Here is a 14593-nt window from a genome sequence, read left to right as displayed (position 1 = left end):
ACCACCACAACTCCTACCACAACTGAAACAACACCAGCCGCCACAACTCCTACCACAACTGAAACAACTACAACACCTTCAACTACGCCAACCACCACAACTGAAACAACAACTACAAGTCAGCCACCTACATCTACACCTTGCCCTGTGGGATACAATATGACATGTGCTTGGTCAGAATGGATTGATCTTGGCAAGCCCACACAAGGCCCTGATGGTGGGTATGATGAATCCATCCAGGAGATAGTGTCTGCTGCTCATAATGTATGCTCAGATCCCGAAGAAGTCCAGTGTAGAGCTGCTCCTTATCCAGACCTGTCCCTTTCAATGGTGGGTCAAACTGTGACTTGCAATAAAGATGTTGGTGTCATATGCATCAACAAACAACAAGGACTTCAGCAATTGTGTTTTGATTATGAAATTCAATTTAAGTGCTGTGGGTGTGGAATTTCATCAACTCCTTCCACAACAGTTCCAACTACAACACCTTCAACTACGCTTACCACTAAAACTTCTACCACAACTGAAACAACTACAACACCTTCAACTACACCAACCACCACAACTCCTACCACAACTGAAACAACTACAACACCTTCAACTACGCCAACCACCACAACTCCTACCACAACTGAAACAACTACAACACCTTCAACTACGCCAACCACCACAACTCCTACCACAACTGAAACAACACCAACCACCACAACTCCTACCACAACTGAAACAACTACAACACCTTCAACTACGCCAACCACCACAACTGAAACAACAACTACAAGTCAGCCACCTACATCTACACCTTGCCCTGTGGGATACAATATGACATGTGCTTGGTCAGAATGGATTGATCTTGGCAAGCCCACACAAGGCCCTGATGGTGGGTATGATGAATCCATCCAGGAGATAGTGTCTGCTGCTCATAATGTATGCTCAGATCCCGAAGAAGTCCAGTGTAGAGCTGCTCGTTATCCAGACCTGTCCATTTCAATGGTGGGTCAAACTGTGACTTGCAATAAAGATGTTGGTGTCATATGCATCAACAAACAACAAGGATTTCAGCAATTGTGTTTTGATTATGAAATTCAATTTAAGTGCTGTGGGTGTGGAATTTCATCAACTCCTTTCACAACAGTTCCAACTACAACACCTTCAACTACGCTTACCACTAAAACTTCTACCACAACTGAAACAACTACAACACCTTCAACTACACCAACCACCACAACTCCTACCACAACTGAAACAACGTCAACACCTTCAACTACGCCAACCACCACAACTCCTACCACAACTGAAACAACTACAACACCTTCAACTACGCCAACCACCACAACTCCTACCACAACTGAAACAACTACAACACCTTCAACTACGCCAACCACCACAACTGAAACAACAACTACAAGTCAGCCACCTACATCTACACCTTGCCCTGTGGGATACAATATGACATGTGCTTGGTCAGAATGGATTGATCTTGGCAAGCCCACACAAGGCCCTGATGGTGGGTATGATGAATCCATCCAGGAGATAGTGTCTGCTGCTCATAATGTATGCTCAGATCCTGAAGAAGTCCAGTGTAGAGCTGCTCCTTATCCAGACCTGTCCCTTTCAATGGTGGGTCAAACTGTGACTTGCAATAAAGATGTTGGTGTCATATGCATCAACAAACAACAAGGACTTCAGCAATTGTGTTTTGATTATGAAATTCAATTTAAGTGCTGTGGGTGTGGAATTTCATCAACTCCTTCCACAACAGTTCCAACTACAACACCTTCAACTACGCTTACCACTAAAACTTCTACCACAACTGAAACAACTACAACACCTTCAACTACACCAACCACCACAACTCCTACCACAACTGAAACAACTACAACACCTTCAACTACGCCAACCACCACAACTCCTACCACAACTGAAACAACTACAACACCTTCAACTACGCCAACCACCACAACTCCTACCACAACTGAAACAACACCAACCACCACAACTCCTACCACAACTGAAACAACTACAACACCTTCAACTACGCCAACCACCACAACTGAAACAACAACTACAAGTCAGCCACCTACATCTACACCTTGCCCTGTGGGATACAATATGACATGTGCTTGGTCAGAATGGATTGATCTTGGCAAGCCCACACAAGGCCCTGATGGTGGGTATGATGAATCCATCCAGGAGATAGTGTCTGCTGCTCATAATGTATGCTCAGATCCCGAAGAAGTCCAGTGTAGAGCTGCTCCTTATCCAGACCTGTCCCTTTCAATGGTGGGTCAAACTGTGACTTGCAATAAAGATGTTGGTGTCATATGCATCAACAAACAACAAGGACTTCAGCAATTGTGTTTTGATTATGAAATTCAATTTAAGTGCTGTGGGTGTGGAATTTCATCAACTCCTTCCACAACAGTTCCAACTACAACACCTTCAACTACGCTTACCACTAAAACTTCTACCACAACTGAAACAACTACAACACCTTCAACTACACCAACCACCACAACTCCTACCACAACTGAAACAACTACAACACCTTCAACTACGCCAACCACCACAACTCCTACCACAACTGAAACAACGACAACACCTTCAACTACGCCAACCACCACAACTCCTACCACAACTGAAACAACAACTACAACCCCTTCAACTACGCCAACCACCACAACTGAAACAACTACAACACCTTCAACTACGCCAACCACCACAACTCCTACCACAACTGAAACAACAACTACTACAACTCCAGCAACTTCTACTATCACTTCACCAGCCACAACTATGCCACATGTAGTGACAGGAGAAACCCCCACGCATCCACCTACTAAACCACTTTGCTCTTGCCTTCATAATGGTACATCTTTCAACCCTGGTAAGTTCAGCTTAATAAAGACACACTTTTTAACAACATTTATCTTGCAGTTGATCCACATCTATTTCAGACACCATTGTGGATTTCATGTGCAAAAACCTTGTCCCCCACGTCAACTTATCAAGACTTAAGTACCTTATTTTACATTTAGCATGTTTTAAACCAACCAGACAGTTTTATTGAACAATTAATGTGATAGAAAACTAAAGTTCCATTGCTCTGACAGAGTCTGGTGACATCGGTAAAACAGATTCAGGGCAAGAAACATGAGTCAGATGATCAGAAAGACTTTGAAATACAATAGCCAAATGAGTAAAGGAAGTTGAATGGCTTAGCTATTACAAATTGACCCCTTTTCTGTTGATAAACATGATGACATATTTTTGTGGATGGAGCGTAGGGGGAGGCAGAATAATTCTCTTAATCTGTTAGTTAACACTGGCTAGCAAGTTTTGCTCTTTTTCATAATTGCTGAAGAAACGAGTTTCTCTCAATGTTTACAGTCACTCACTCTCCGAGACCACGAGTGTTACTTGAGAAAGGTAATATTAACCAAAAGAACGACCATAGTAGCCGACCCATACGCTGCTGGCAATCACATTAGGGAAGAAAGCAGATGGGAGCTCTGTAGAAGAAGGCTGGCTTAGTTAGCTTGTCCATTTTCAGTGCTGGCTAGTGAGCTAGCTAGTCTCTGGAGCTTCCGCCTGCTCTTCTCCTGTCAAAGAAGTTTCTTAGCAGAGAGGAGTTAGGTATAGGTACAACAGACCCAGCCCTGCTGCAGATCACTAGCCTTCTGTGGGGTTACTTTTTTTGTAATTAGTACATATACATCTGTGTGATCTGTGTGCTATATGATAGCCTCAGTCTCTCATAAATGAAATCACATTGTGATATGTGATGTGTGGTTGTTGTATGTTTCAACAATCTTCCTGTGCCAAATTTTCAGACTCCATAGTTTACAATGTGACTGACGGTGATGGCTACTGTTACATAGGATACTGCAATGAGAGCTGTCATGTAGTATCCAAACACACACCGTGTCCTAAATTGTGTGATACTGTAACACCTCCAAGACAGGTACTTCTTTATTTCCATTCTATACATATTCAACTTTGTTTTTATATGCAATTGTTAAGCAGTACTGCTCAAAAATGCTATCATTACATTTACTTTGCATGACTAATTAATAAGTTATTCTATTTTTCTATAACCAATCTATTGTTGTCCTTATAGAATGGCGAAATTTGGATGAAGAATAAATGTGTCCAAGGACGATGTGACGAGGGCAACGTGACCTATAACAAAGTGCCGTGTACAACTCCAAAGCCTATAGTGTGCGCAAATAATTTCCCTTATGTTGAAGTGCTGGGTGCTGATGAATGCTGCCCCAAGCTTGAATGCCAATGTAAGTCTGATTACCTAAAATATTGCTTGGTCTGCAATATCCTAAAGTTGAACATGTAAAAGCATTTTACCTGTAGCAATGTCTTATTTTTAGTTTTTTAAAATGTTACTTATATTTAATTCAACTACGGACATTGTGTCTCAGATGATACCAGCTTACTTGAAATGTTATTTTAAAGATATTGTATATGTGTCATATGAAGGTACCTGCTACGGTTGGGGAGACCCCCATTATGTCACCTTCGATGGAACCTACTATGATTTTCAAGGCAACTGTTCCTACTGGCTGATGAAAGAGATTTCGCCCAAATACAACTTAAGTGTTATGATTGATAACTACTACTGTGGTGATGGCTTATCCTGTCCTCAGTCCATCATCGTCTTCTATCAAAGCTACAAGATCTATATTACACAGAAGGATATCAATGGCAATTTCACAAATCAGGTACTTACATGGCACTATTAACTTTCTTCATTCTTAATTCAAACTCTAGTCATGAACCTAGCAGCACTAAGCCTGATCCTAATTCATTCAACTTTCTTTGTTTTGTAAAGAAGGACTAACTGTAGGTGCATTGCACCTTACAAATAAGTCTTTAAATGGTTATTTGTGACGTTTCTTTCACATTGCCTTTTTCTAGGTTTCTGTGAATGACAAGCAAGTAAGTCCTGCGTACCAGAATGATGTCTTCCGTATAATCACCACCGTCATTGAAACAGTGCTTGTCATCCCTGAAATCCATGCCAAAGTCACCTTCTCTGGGCTCAATTACGGTATCTATCTGCCCTATAGTGAATTTGGCGGCAACACCGAGGGACAGTGTGGTGAGTCCTGCAGTAGAAAGGGATAGCATCTTACTGTATGTTGAGTTTGAACAGCAGTTGATAAATGACATGCTTACCATTTGAAAATGTTGTGAAATTAATACTTATAACAGATTAACATTTTGTACCTATTTAAAACATTACGCAATCAACATGATTTATAATGAGGGTTTCTCTAGGCACATGTGACAACAACCGGACAGATGACTGCATGTTGCCCAGTGGCAAAATAGATCCTTCATGTCCTGACATGGCGCACGAGTGGCGCGCTAATAACAGTTACTGTGATCGAGTTCACCCGACACCAACACCAACACCTCCGCCTGATACCTGCAATACAACCATCTGTGAGATCATCCAAAGCAGGTAAGAGGAACAGGGGAAAACAAGCCAGAAATTACACCATTCATCTGAAACATTCAATTCAATTCCCATTATTTGTATAGCCCAAATTTGCAAATTGGCCTCAGACGGCTTTACAAAGGCACATGCCATCTTCTGTCCTTGCACCCTTGCATCGGAAAGGGACCCACCCCGCTCTAAAAAAAAAGAAAAGAAAAAAATGTTAACAGGAAAAGGAAGAAACCTCTGGGAGAGTAACAGAGAAGGTATCCCTCTCCTATGGACAAAAATGCACTAGATGTCATGTGTACAGAATGAACAACATGAGAGAACATAGTCAACTCCTATAATATAAATTATGCATATTAGCGTAGTAATACCCGTATTAGCACCAATAATATCAAAATATGAATAGAAAAAGGATAACAGCAGCAGTGGTTATAATAGAAAAACGACTGTGGTTTAGTGAGGGGGATTTGTCCATCAATCAGAGGATCAGTCATTTGACATGGACCGGCTCTGCTCGTCCATGAACTGAAAACATTCTTCCTTCATCTTAGTGCTTTCCAGCTCATCGATGTTCTTCAAATATCATGCAAGCCTTGTGGCTCTTTCCATCACCGTCATGTTATATCTGAATAAAGCCACAACGGCATTTAGATAACAGGCACGTCTCTCTGAATGACAAAAAGCCATTACTTTAACAGGTAGATGAACTGTTACAGATTCCATAGCAGAAAAGCCCTTATTAGACAAGTTTCAATCCAGCTTTGAAACAAACCTGACAAATAACACATTCCTGGTTTATTCACATGTCTTGATAATGTGTAATGATGCATTCAGATTGTGTAAAGTGTCCATACTGACGACAAATCCCATGTTCCCCAGTGTGTTTGAGCGTTGCCACAAGAAGGTTGACTACAGTCCATTTGTTATGGCCTGTAAGTTTGACGTGTGCCACATGCACATTAATCACATTGGCTGCACCAGCTTACAAACCTATGCTGATGCCTGTGCTGAGGTTGGAATTTGTATTGACTGGAGGACTGCCACCAAAGGAATCTGTGGTATGTAACCAGAATATGTGATGTTAAAGTCAAGCACTATTTATTTACTTATCATTTCACTGACAATATAACAGCAATGACCTCAACTAAAAAACATGATATGTTCTCCCTTCATCTCTTAATAGATTATAGATGCCCAAGTCCCAAAGTGTATCGGGCCTGTGGCCCTCAGGTGGAGTCTACCTGTGAATCCTGGTACTGCATTTCACCAACACATTGCAGTCAATTAATTTCCATTCATTTATGCTTTGACTCACATACAACATCAAGGTGTGGCCTTCACATAATATGCTGTTGTGTCTGCAGGTACAACCAGAAATTCGTCTTTGCTGTCAATGCGTTTAGTGCCATGACAAGTATGGATCTGGAGGGTTGCTACTGCCCAAATGGAACCTTCCTCCTCTCTGCCAGCTCTAATGAATGTGTGCCCACCTGTGGTAAGATAGCAATGCTGCACGGCAACAGCTATGTTGAAAGGGTCACTTTTTGATGGCCTTTTGTGACCAAGTCAAAACTCTATTTCTTATTCTATTCTTATACAGTTAGTATCCTTTAGTGAGGATGTAGAGCTGTTTTAGTCCACTTTAGTATGTCTATGTGTATTTAGCTTAAGGTGGAGTAGACTGGTAGTGATTTAGGAAAGCTAAGACACAAACTGCTTTATGTTTTATACTTTTCTCTTAATAGAAATTTGTCAGCTGCCAAATGGAAAATGGACACATGTAAGTCATGTTACTACAATGCTAGTCCCTTTCTACGTAACCTTTTTGACAGGCCAGTAAAGATGTCATGCCTCCTACCATCTGAAATAAACATTGTGTCCTCAGGCCAATTCAACATGGATAGAAGGCTGTAAGGAGTGTATATGTGAGGAGGACACACTGCAGGTCACATGTCGTCAAGTGTCCTGTCCAGCACAGCCACCCCTCAGCTGTGACCAAGAGGGTCAGGTCAAGGTCACTGACACGGTTGGCTGCTGTCAAGAGGAGAAGTGTGGTAAGTGAGCCCCAAAAAGGAAGCAACTCCTATACTGTAGTCAATACATTCTGTATTTATTTAGACATACTGTAGTTATATATTCAACACAGCGTGTAATCCATCCATTTTTGACAGGAGTCTTGAGCATATCCCAGCATGCATGGAGTGAAACATCCTGAGCAGTACTTAATAACACAGCTACTGAGAATAATTGATTCTAATAATGTCCATAAAAGTTTTAAATTAAATGAATAAAGCAATTTTCACCCCTTTAAATCACAGTCATATTGTGTACTCGTAACACAATCCAATGATCTTTTCTTCCTGTAAAACAAGATATGAAGTGTGCTTATGTAAGCTTGTTCTGACCAATATCAACCAAATTTATTATGACCTCCATCCATCAATCAATCTGCAACTTTTACCAACAACAGTGGTTTGTGTGAGGAGCCACCGTCCTCTGCAGCTCCATATGGCGCTACATTCTGAGCCTGCCCACTTTTTAGAAGTCCAATCGATGAAGGATTTTATCTAAATACCTTTTGTAACTGTACACCACTCTAACTTCCATTTCACTGGGACTTAAACTTCTCGTATCAGACAATGTCACAGGACACCTCTGATGCAGGGGTTGTGAATTAAAGCTTCACCGTGAAACTCTTTTCTGCCAATATCTGTTTATGTACCAGTTATGGAAGCAGCTGGAGATTTAATGTATGAACTATGTCTGCAAATATTTATAACCAAATGTAAAAAAAAACCCCGCTGTTCTTATTTACTGGTGTGAACATTCCCTCCTTCATTAAACAGAGTGCAATGTGACACTGTGCCCTCCTGTGCGGACCTGTCCTATTGGTTATACTCAGAAAATCACTATGGGAGTCTGTTGTTCCAATGTTACCTGCGGTGAGTATGGTATGCTTGTGCATGTTACTGTAACTGCATAGCCAGGCGTCATTGTTGCCACTGATTGTTGCATCACATATAAAGATTTTTGGTTGTTCTCTTTCCTTCACAGAGATTCAAAATGTGTGTGTTTACCAAAACCATATATATCAGGTGAGACCTCATATCTACCTCCTCTATGTGAAACTGATGTGAAGTGATGATATTGCAACTTTAAAGAAAAGGGAGATTGTAGGATTGTGTCATTTTAACCTAAAACATATGTCATTGGAAGTATGTGTTAGGTGTTATTATCAAATACCATTTCCAGACATAATAACTGGTGGTAATGGTGAACAGTTGATGGCCATGGTTTTTAGATTTACCTATATCTTGTCAGCAAATAATAGGCTTTGTACAGGAAAACAATTTGGTCATAACTCATGATCATTTAAATTCACAATGCTGCTTTAGTGCCATACATAGAGAACAGCACATCAAACAGCAACTTCACTGAAGACTGGGTGGAATTTGTCGATAGAGTGGTGGATAAGGCTAAAATCTGCATGGAAATGAGTGTGTCCTAGAATCTCACCGTGAATCCAGGAAAAAAAACATTTGCTTTGTTACGTCACACAGGTGTATGGTTCACAAGTGCTTTATTAATAGAAATGTTTGCACTAGGTCTGTTGAGATCTAACATATAAGTAACAGAGTCACATTATGTGAGACAATATCATTTATAACAGACTAAAGCAGTCTGTCTTTTTACAAATGGTAAGTAGAATTCATGAGCCAAATTAAAATGGGCTGGTTCAGGCTTTGAATGCACTCTCAAATGTATTAATACATAACTCTATGTTTATAACTGAAGTTGTAGTTTGCAGTGGCGTTGTACTGGACTGCATTATATTGAGTGGAGTTTCTAGTGTTTACAAGCAGGAGTAGGTGTATCTCTACTGACCTTCTCACCCCGTCCATCCAGGTTGGAGACATGGTGCTCATGAAGCCATGTTACAATTGCATTTGCAGTAACATGAAAGATGCCAGCGACGAATTTCACAAAATAGAATGCCAGCTGGCACCATGTGATACACACTGCCCTCTGGTAAGATGAGTCTCTATCTTTCCCTCCCTCACTCAGACACTTACATTTGTTAAGTTTATTCTTGCATACTTTCTTCATGAGTCTACTGATGAGCACATTCATTTAACACAGTTGTTGATTTCAAGATCAAAAGTTAGCACTGGTATCATGTATGTAGATGACACTTTAGAACATAAAAACTGACCTCTGACAGATCTGCTGTGCTTTTTTTTTTCCAGTCTGATTTGATTGCTTCTAGGAATGACCATATAACAGGAAAATACTATAATAACACCACTCATTACATTTGTATGGGAACATACAATTATGTAAATTGAGCAAAATTATTGGGCACAAAAGAGCACAATTTAAATTTAGGGAGGGATCATTTTACAAGTTCCAATGGGAGATTCAACAGTGAAAGAGCTGTGGCTGAGTTTAACTGCCAGATAAGGGGGTATGCTACTGAAGCCTGTGTGAGGACACCTTCTCTAATTCTACAGAGCTACGCCTCTGACAGGTCATCTACAGGAACATGTGAGGGCAGATTCAAACTGACCATGGATCCGTTCACCATTTCAAAAGTGTCCTTTTAAGACCATAAAATCATGAGCTGCAGAATGTTTAAAGCTTAAAAGTGGTTTGTGCTCACTTGTTGGGACATTTTAAAGCACTAGTGCATGCAAACTGATTTTGTGTTTCGACCACGCACATTAGTCGAGGCGGATTTGATTTGGCAATTTACTGCCATTGGAAGTAATGAAAATATGAGCTACGTATTCTGTAAACTCAACAGTCAACCCTGAATCCCAAAAATAAATATCATCCAGAGCTTGTGTTGCTTTTACATGTTTATATTGTTATACATTGTATATTGTTTGTATGGTAAGTTAGTCTTTGTGTCTCTATTTAGGGTTATGAGTATGAGACCGTCGCTGACCAGTGCTGTGGGAAGTGTGTCCAAACAAGCTGTGTTTTCATGCTGCCAAACTCCAACATCACACGCACATTACAGGTTGGTATATGTGTGTGTGTGCATGTGTGTGAGAGAGAGCAAAATAGATTAGATTGGATATATCTATAAGGTCACTAAGGTCTCCAACAACTCTACTGTCTTTTAAATACAATAATAATGCTATTTGTTGTTTGTACTTTTTGGCTTTGTCAGCATAACATGACATGTGACACAGATATGATGACAGCTCAAAAAAAAAAGCAAGTCACCCAATGCATATTTAAAGATATTTTGCAGTTTATGTTCATCCACCAAGAGGTGTGGCACCTCCACAGCATACAAGAGAGAAGTAGATCAAACGGTATTATTCCATCATTGGAATTGAGTGCAATTTCTGCTTTTATTCTTTTTAAATGTACTGTATGTTAAGGGAGTGCCGACTGCAAATCACTCTGATGACGACGTGATGGATTACCTTTGTTAATCAAGGCTCAAGTCTCTGTTGATTTGGATTCTGGAACTATTGTATAGAACATTGACTAAAACACACAAACCCATAGGTGTGTCCCTCTAGGTTTTTGCAAGTTTAACTTTCCATGTCACAATAATCAGCTCAAATCAACGAGAGGTGAAGTGCATCTTCATTTGATGACACTAACGAATCTAAAAAAAAAAAATTCAGACAAGTCAACGAGGAGGAGAAATGGCGGAGAAGGTTAAACGCGCTTCAACTGCCTCACAAGGAATATCAGGCCTTTGACACTCAGAATAGCCCAATGTTGTATCAGGGGAGACTTCAGAGACTCGGTCCAAAGTATGCTGGAGAACGAACCCTATTAGTCAACAGAAAATAAAAAAGAAACAATCTGATGAAAATGCACTTGGTGTCAAAATGTCAAAATGAGTTGCTTTAAATTTGTGTGGTCTGGTTTTGACCAAATCTCTAAAGTCTCATGTGTTTCACAGGGAGGCGAAAGAGCTCTGAGTCAAATGCTAGGAACAATCCACAAATGTCCATATGGAGATGATAATGTACAGATTGTAAAGCCCTCTGAGGCAAATTTGTGATTTGTGATTTTGGGCTACACAAAATAAATGGAATTGAATTGAATTGATAGTGGTTCTGATCCAAAATTCTGTTATGTTATTCTTTAGCCTGGCACCAATTGGTCTCCTGCTGACAACCCCTGTGTGAGGTTTGATTGTATGAAGATCGCTAATCAGTGCATCACCATAGAGGCCGAGATCAGCTGTCCTCCCTACAACCCTGAAGAATGCATACCGGTGACTGCACACACACACACACACACACACACACACACACACACACACACACACACACACACACAGACACACACAAACCAACCCTCATTATTGTAGCTTCATATTCTCTGAAAATGTGAGTACTTCAGGTTGGAATATAAAATGCATAACTGATGACATGATGTTCATGTTTAAGGGAAGGTGGTAGAAAAACAGTGCCACCTGCAGTCTCATGTGAATCTCTACAAAATGAATACATGACCCACAGAATACTGATGTGTGAATGTGTGTGTCTCCTGCAGGGAACAGAGACCATAGCTCCGAACGGATGCTGCCGTTTCTGTATGTATTGCTTCCATGAGTTTTTCATACCTGCATGTTATTTATGCTCATGTGGCCTGACCACACTCTCTTCTCCCTCTGGTTACACAAACCCATGATGTCCATTAGAGCTTCTAATAATCATGATGTCTTGTTCATATAGGATAAAATAATGCATGATGAAGGTATTTGCACTACTTGTACTACATTCAAGGCATCATTGGTTTATTGAGCCTCTTTATTTATTCAGCAGTTTGTTATTGTATTGGGATTGAACTAGGTAGTACGGATCCTACTCAGTTAGATTTGTTTTACTTCTAAAAACAAACACAAAACTGAACAAAGTAAACTTTTCCATCAGGGCTTGCTCCCAAGAAAACCAGGCGTAATTGTTCTTGCACCACAGTCTTCAGTTTTTGTTCACAGATCTACGGTGGCCCTTAGAGCGCAACGCACTGAAAATAGACACAACAAAAGCAAATGGGGAAAAATTTCCACCAACTTGCACATGCGCAGCATTTATAAAACATTCACCAACTTGAAAACACACAAAAACAACAACGTCACAACACACAAAAATATCAATCTAATAGACAAATTGGTCTTTTTGTGTGTCTTGAAGTTGGTGAAGATGTTTCTTCAATTGCTTGTGTCCGTTTGCAGTACTTTGAGCTTTCTTGGCCACCATACAGATACTATGATCTGTAAATCAGGTGAAATGAGATGTTTTTCCCTCTCAACGTGTTTCTCTTGCCTGCCTCAGGTATTCCAAAGGGTCAGTGCGACGTGTCCACCACTACTGTGCACCTGGAGAGCCAGGGCTGCCACGCCAACGAATTGGTCAATGTGACATCCTGTAGTGGAGCGTGTGGAACCTTCACCTTGTGAGTCCCCCTCATGTCTTTTCCTTGTCCTCAGTGTCAGGGAAAATTCTAAATATTGTGTTTCAATTGTATGTTTATCACATTAAAGGAGCATTTACATACACTTTAAGAGAAAAAAAAGAATGGTCTTTAACAGTGTAACAGAGGCCTGATGTATCCTGACTTTCAGTCATTTCATTAGAAAAATAACATGTAGTTGTTGCCTTCACCATGGATACACACACAGCAAGTCAACCTATTTTAATTGGAATATAAACGATACAATTAGATAGAATACAAATGCTATACATGCAAAGTCTCCAAGCCTGATGGCATCACTATGACATCACTAAGGTTGTTTCCTCAGACTTGACAAAGTTCCCCCTGAGCCATAGAACACATTGTACTACAGGCTCAGTAGTACTAACCATGAGCTGTAAAACTGCTCTTTATTTGCAAAATGATTGGAGTGCCCCTTTAAATCATCAGAAATTATTAAAAGAGGTGGTTTAGATCATACGATGGCCATATTGGGGAACTTTCTAAACTTTGTAGCTCTGTAGTCTTAAATTCTAATTTTCTTGAACAAAAGTTATTTTTTCCAAATTGCCTTGTTGCCTTTCTTTCTTCACACCGTCCTCTTCTCTCTTCTGTCAGCTACTCTTCCAAAACGAGATCCTTGCAGCACACCTGCTCCTGCTGTCAGGAGGTGGCTTCATCTGAGCGGACGATCCAGCTCTCCTGCCCTGACAACACGAAGTTGAGCTACACCTACATCCACATCGACTCCTGCGGGTGCCTCAAGACAGAATGCTCTGGCCAAGGCGAATTGGCGAGCACTACCTCCAGCGTCAAGACCTCCAACGTCAAGTCAAGTCGACGCAGGAGATGAGGCAAAAACCAGGACAAGCATGTGCTTTGGCCAATTGTGTAATGAGCATGAATTAATAGGACCATAACTGAACTGTCATATTTGAATCAATATCAACATCATCTGCATATGTAATTCCTGTATTTATGTCTAGTGTATTAGCATACTTAGTTTTAGCTTGATCAAATTATATACCCACAAAGTTCTCATTAATAAAGATCATACTGTAGCTGCAGGCTGAGCATGTCTGTTTTTGTTTGATTTATTTCTGCATGCACAGTGTGTGTGTGAGTACGTATGTGTGAGTGTGTGTACGTACCTGTCCAAGTTTGACAAATCACCTCATCAAAACCAAACCTCTACAACAAACATCAGTTTTAAACTATTACAAAAGCTACTGAGGTAGAGCTTACGTCTTTTCCCTCACTTAAATAGCAACTTGAAAGAAAACAACAGATGTTTTCTCAGGTGTTCCCTGAGCACATTCAAACTAGAATGTATGCAGAAGGGCGAAGTCAGGGACACCTGGATCTGCTTTATGCAAATGAATGTTGTGTAAATAAATGAGCAGCTGATAGATTTAATTTAATGCTGAACTTTGAGTTGAAAAATGTTCATTATTATTGATTTTAAGAATTATTTAAACTACACAAACATTTTTGAAGATCATATTTATTCTATGAGTTCTTTGAACAATTATTTTTGTTCCCACAAACTTGCTGCTCATTCAGTCACTTCAGGCCAAGGAATCACAGACGTGACCTTTTTCCTCACTGTTCAAATAGATAAAGATACAATTAATTCAAAATCTTTAGTTGTGATTCAAACCATGGGTAGTAATAAAG

General features: G+C 40.2%; 1 protein-coding gene across 1 annotated transcript; it reads left to right on the top strand.

Annotated features, from left to right (window-relative positions):
* Nucleotides 1-4: 4 nt before the first annotated feature.
* On the top strand, nt 5-13992 carry LOC137887930 (mucin-2-like). Its single transcript, XM_068731181.1, has 19 exons — nt 5-2887; nt 3834-3964; nt 4121-4292; nt 4495-4736; nt 4933-5116; nt 5296-5482; nt 6347-6525; nt 6651-6720; nt 6832-6962; nt 7213-7247; nt 7353-7521; nt 8314-8409; nt 8522-8562; nt 9374-9496; nt 10389-10490; nt 11586-11714; nt 11996-12035; nt 12778-12898; nt 13535-13992. The coding sequence occupies exons 1-19, from the start codon at nt 160-162 to the stop codon at nt 13767-13769; spliced, it is 5115 nt and encodes a 1704-aa protein (XP_068587282.1). The 5' UTR covers nt 5-159; the 3' UTR covers nt 13770-13992.
* The last annotated feature ends 601 nt before the right edge of the window (nt 13993-14593 follow it).

Source organism: Cebidichthys violaceus, unplaced genomic scaffold, assembly GCF_023349555.1.
Source record: "Cebidichthys violaceus isolate CVI_PGR_0920_01 unplaced genomic scaffold, fCebVio1.0.p SCAF_5, whole genome shotgun sequence".
Lineage (NCBI taxonomy): Eukaryota > Metazoa > Chordata > Actinopteri > Perciformes > Stichaeidae > Cebidichthys > Cebidichthys violaceus.
This window is presented reverse-complemented; position numbering and strand designations above follow the sequence as displayed.

Coding starts and splice junctions, on each gene's coding strand:
- LOC137887930 (XM_068731181.1), top strand. CDS start 160: ATGACATGTGCTTGGTCAGAATGGATTGATCTTGGCAAGCCCACACAA. Junction 5,117..5,295: donor CAACACCGAGGGACAGTGTG/GTGAGTCCTGCA, acceptor GGGTTTCTCTAG/GCACATGTGACAACAACCGG. Junction 10,491..11,585: donor ACATCACACGCACATTACAG/GTTGGTATATGT, acceptor GTTATTCTTTAG/CCTGGCACCAATTGGTCTCC.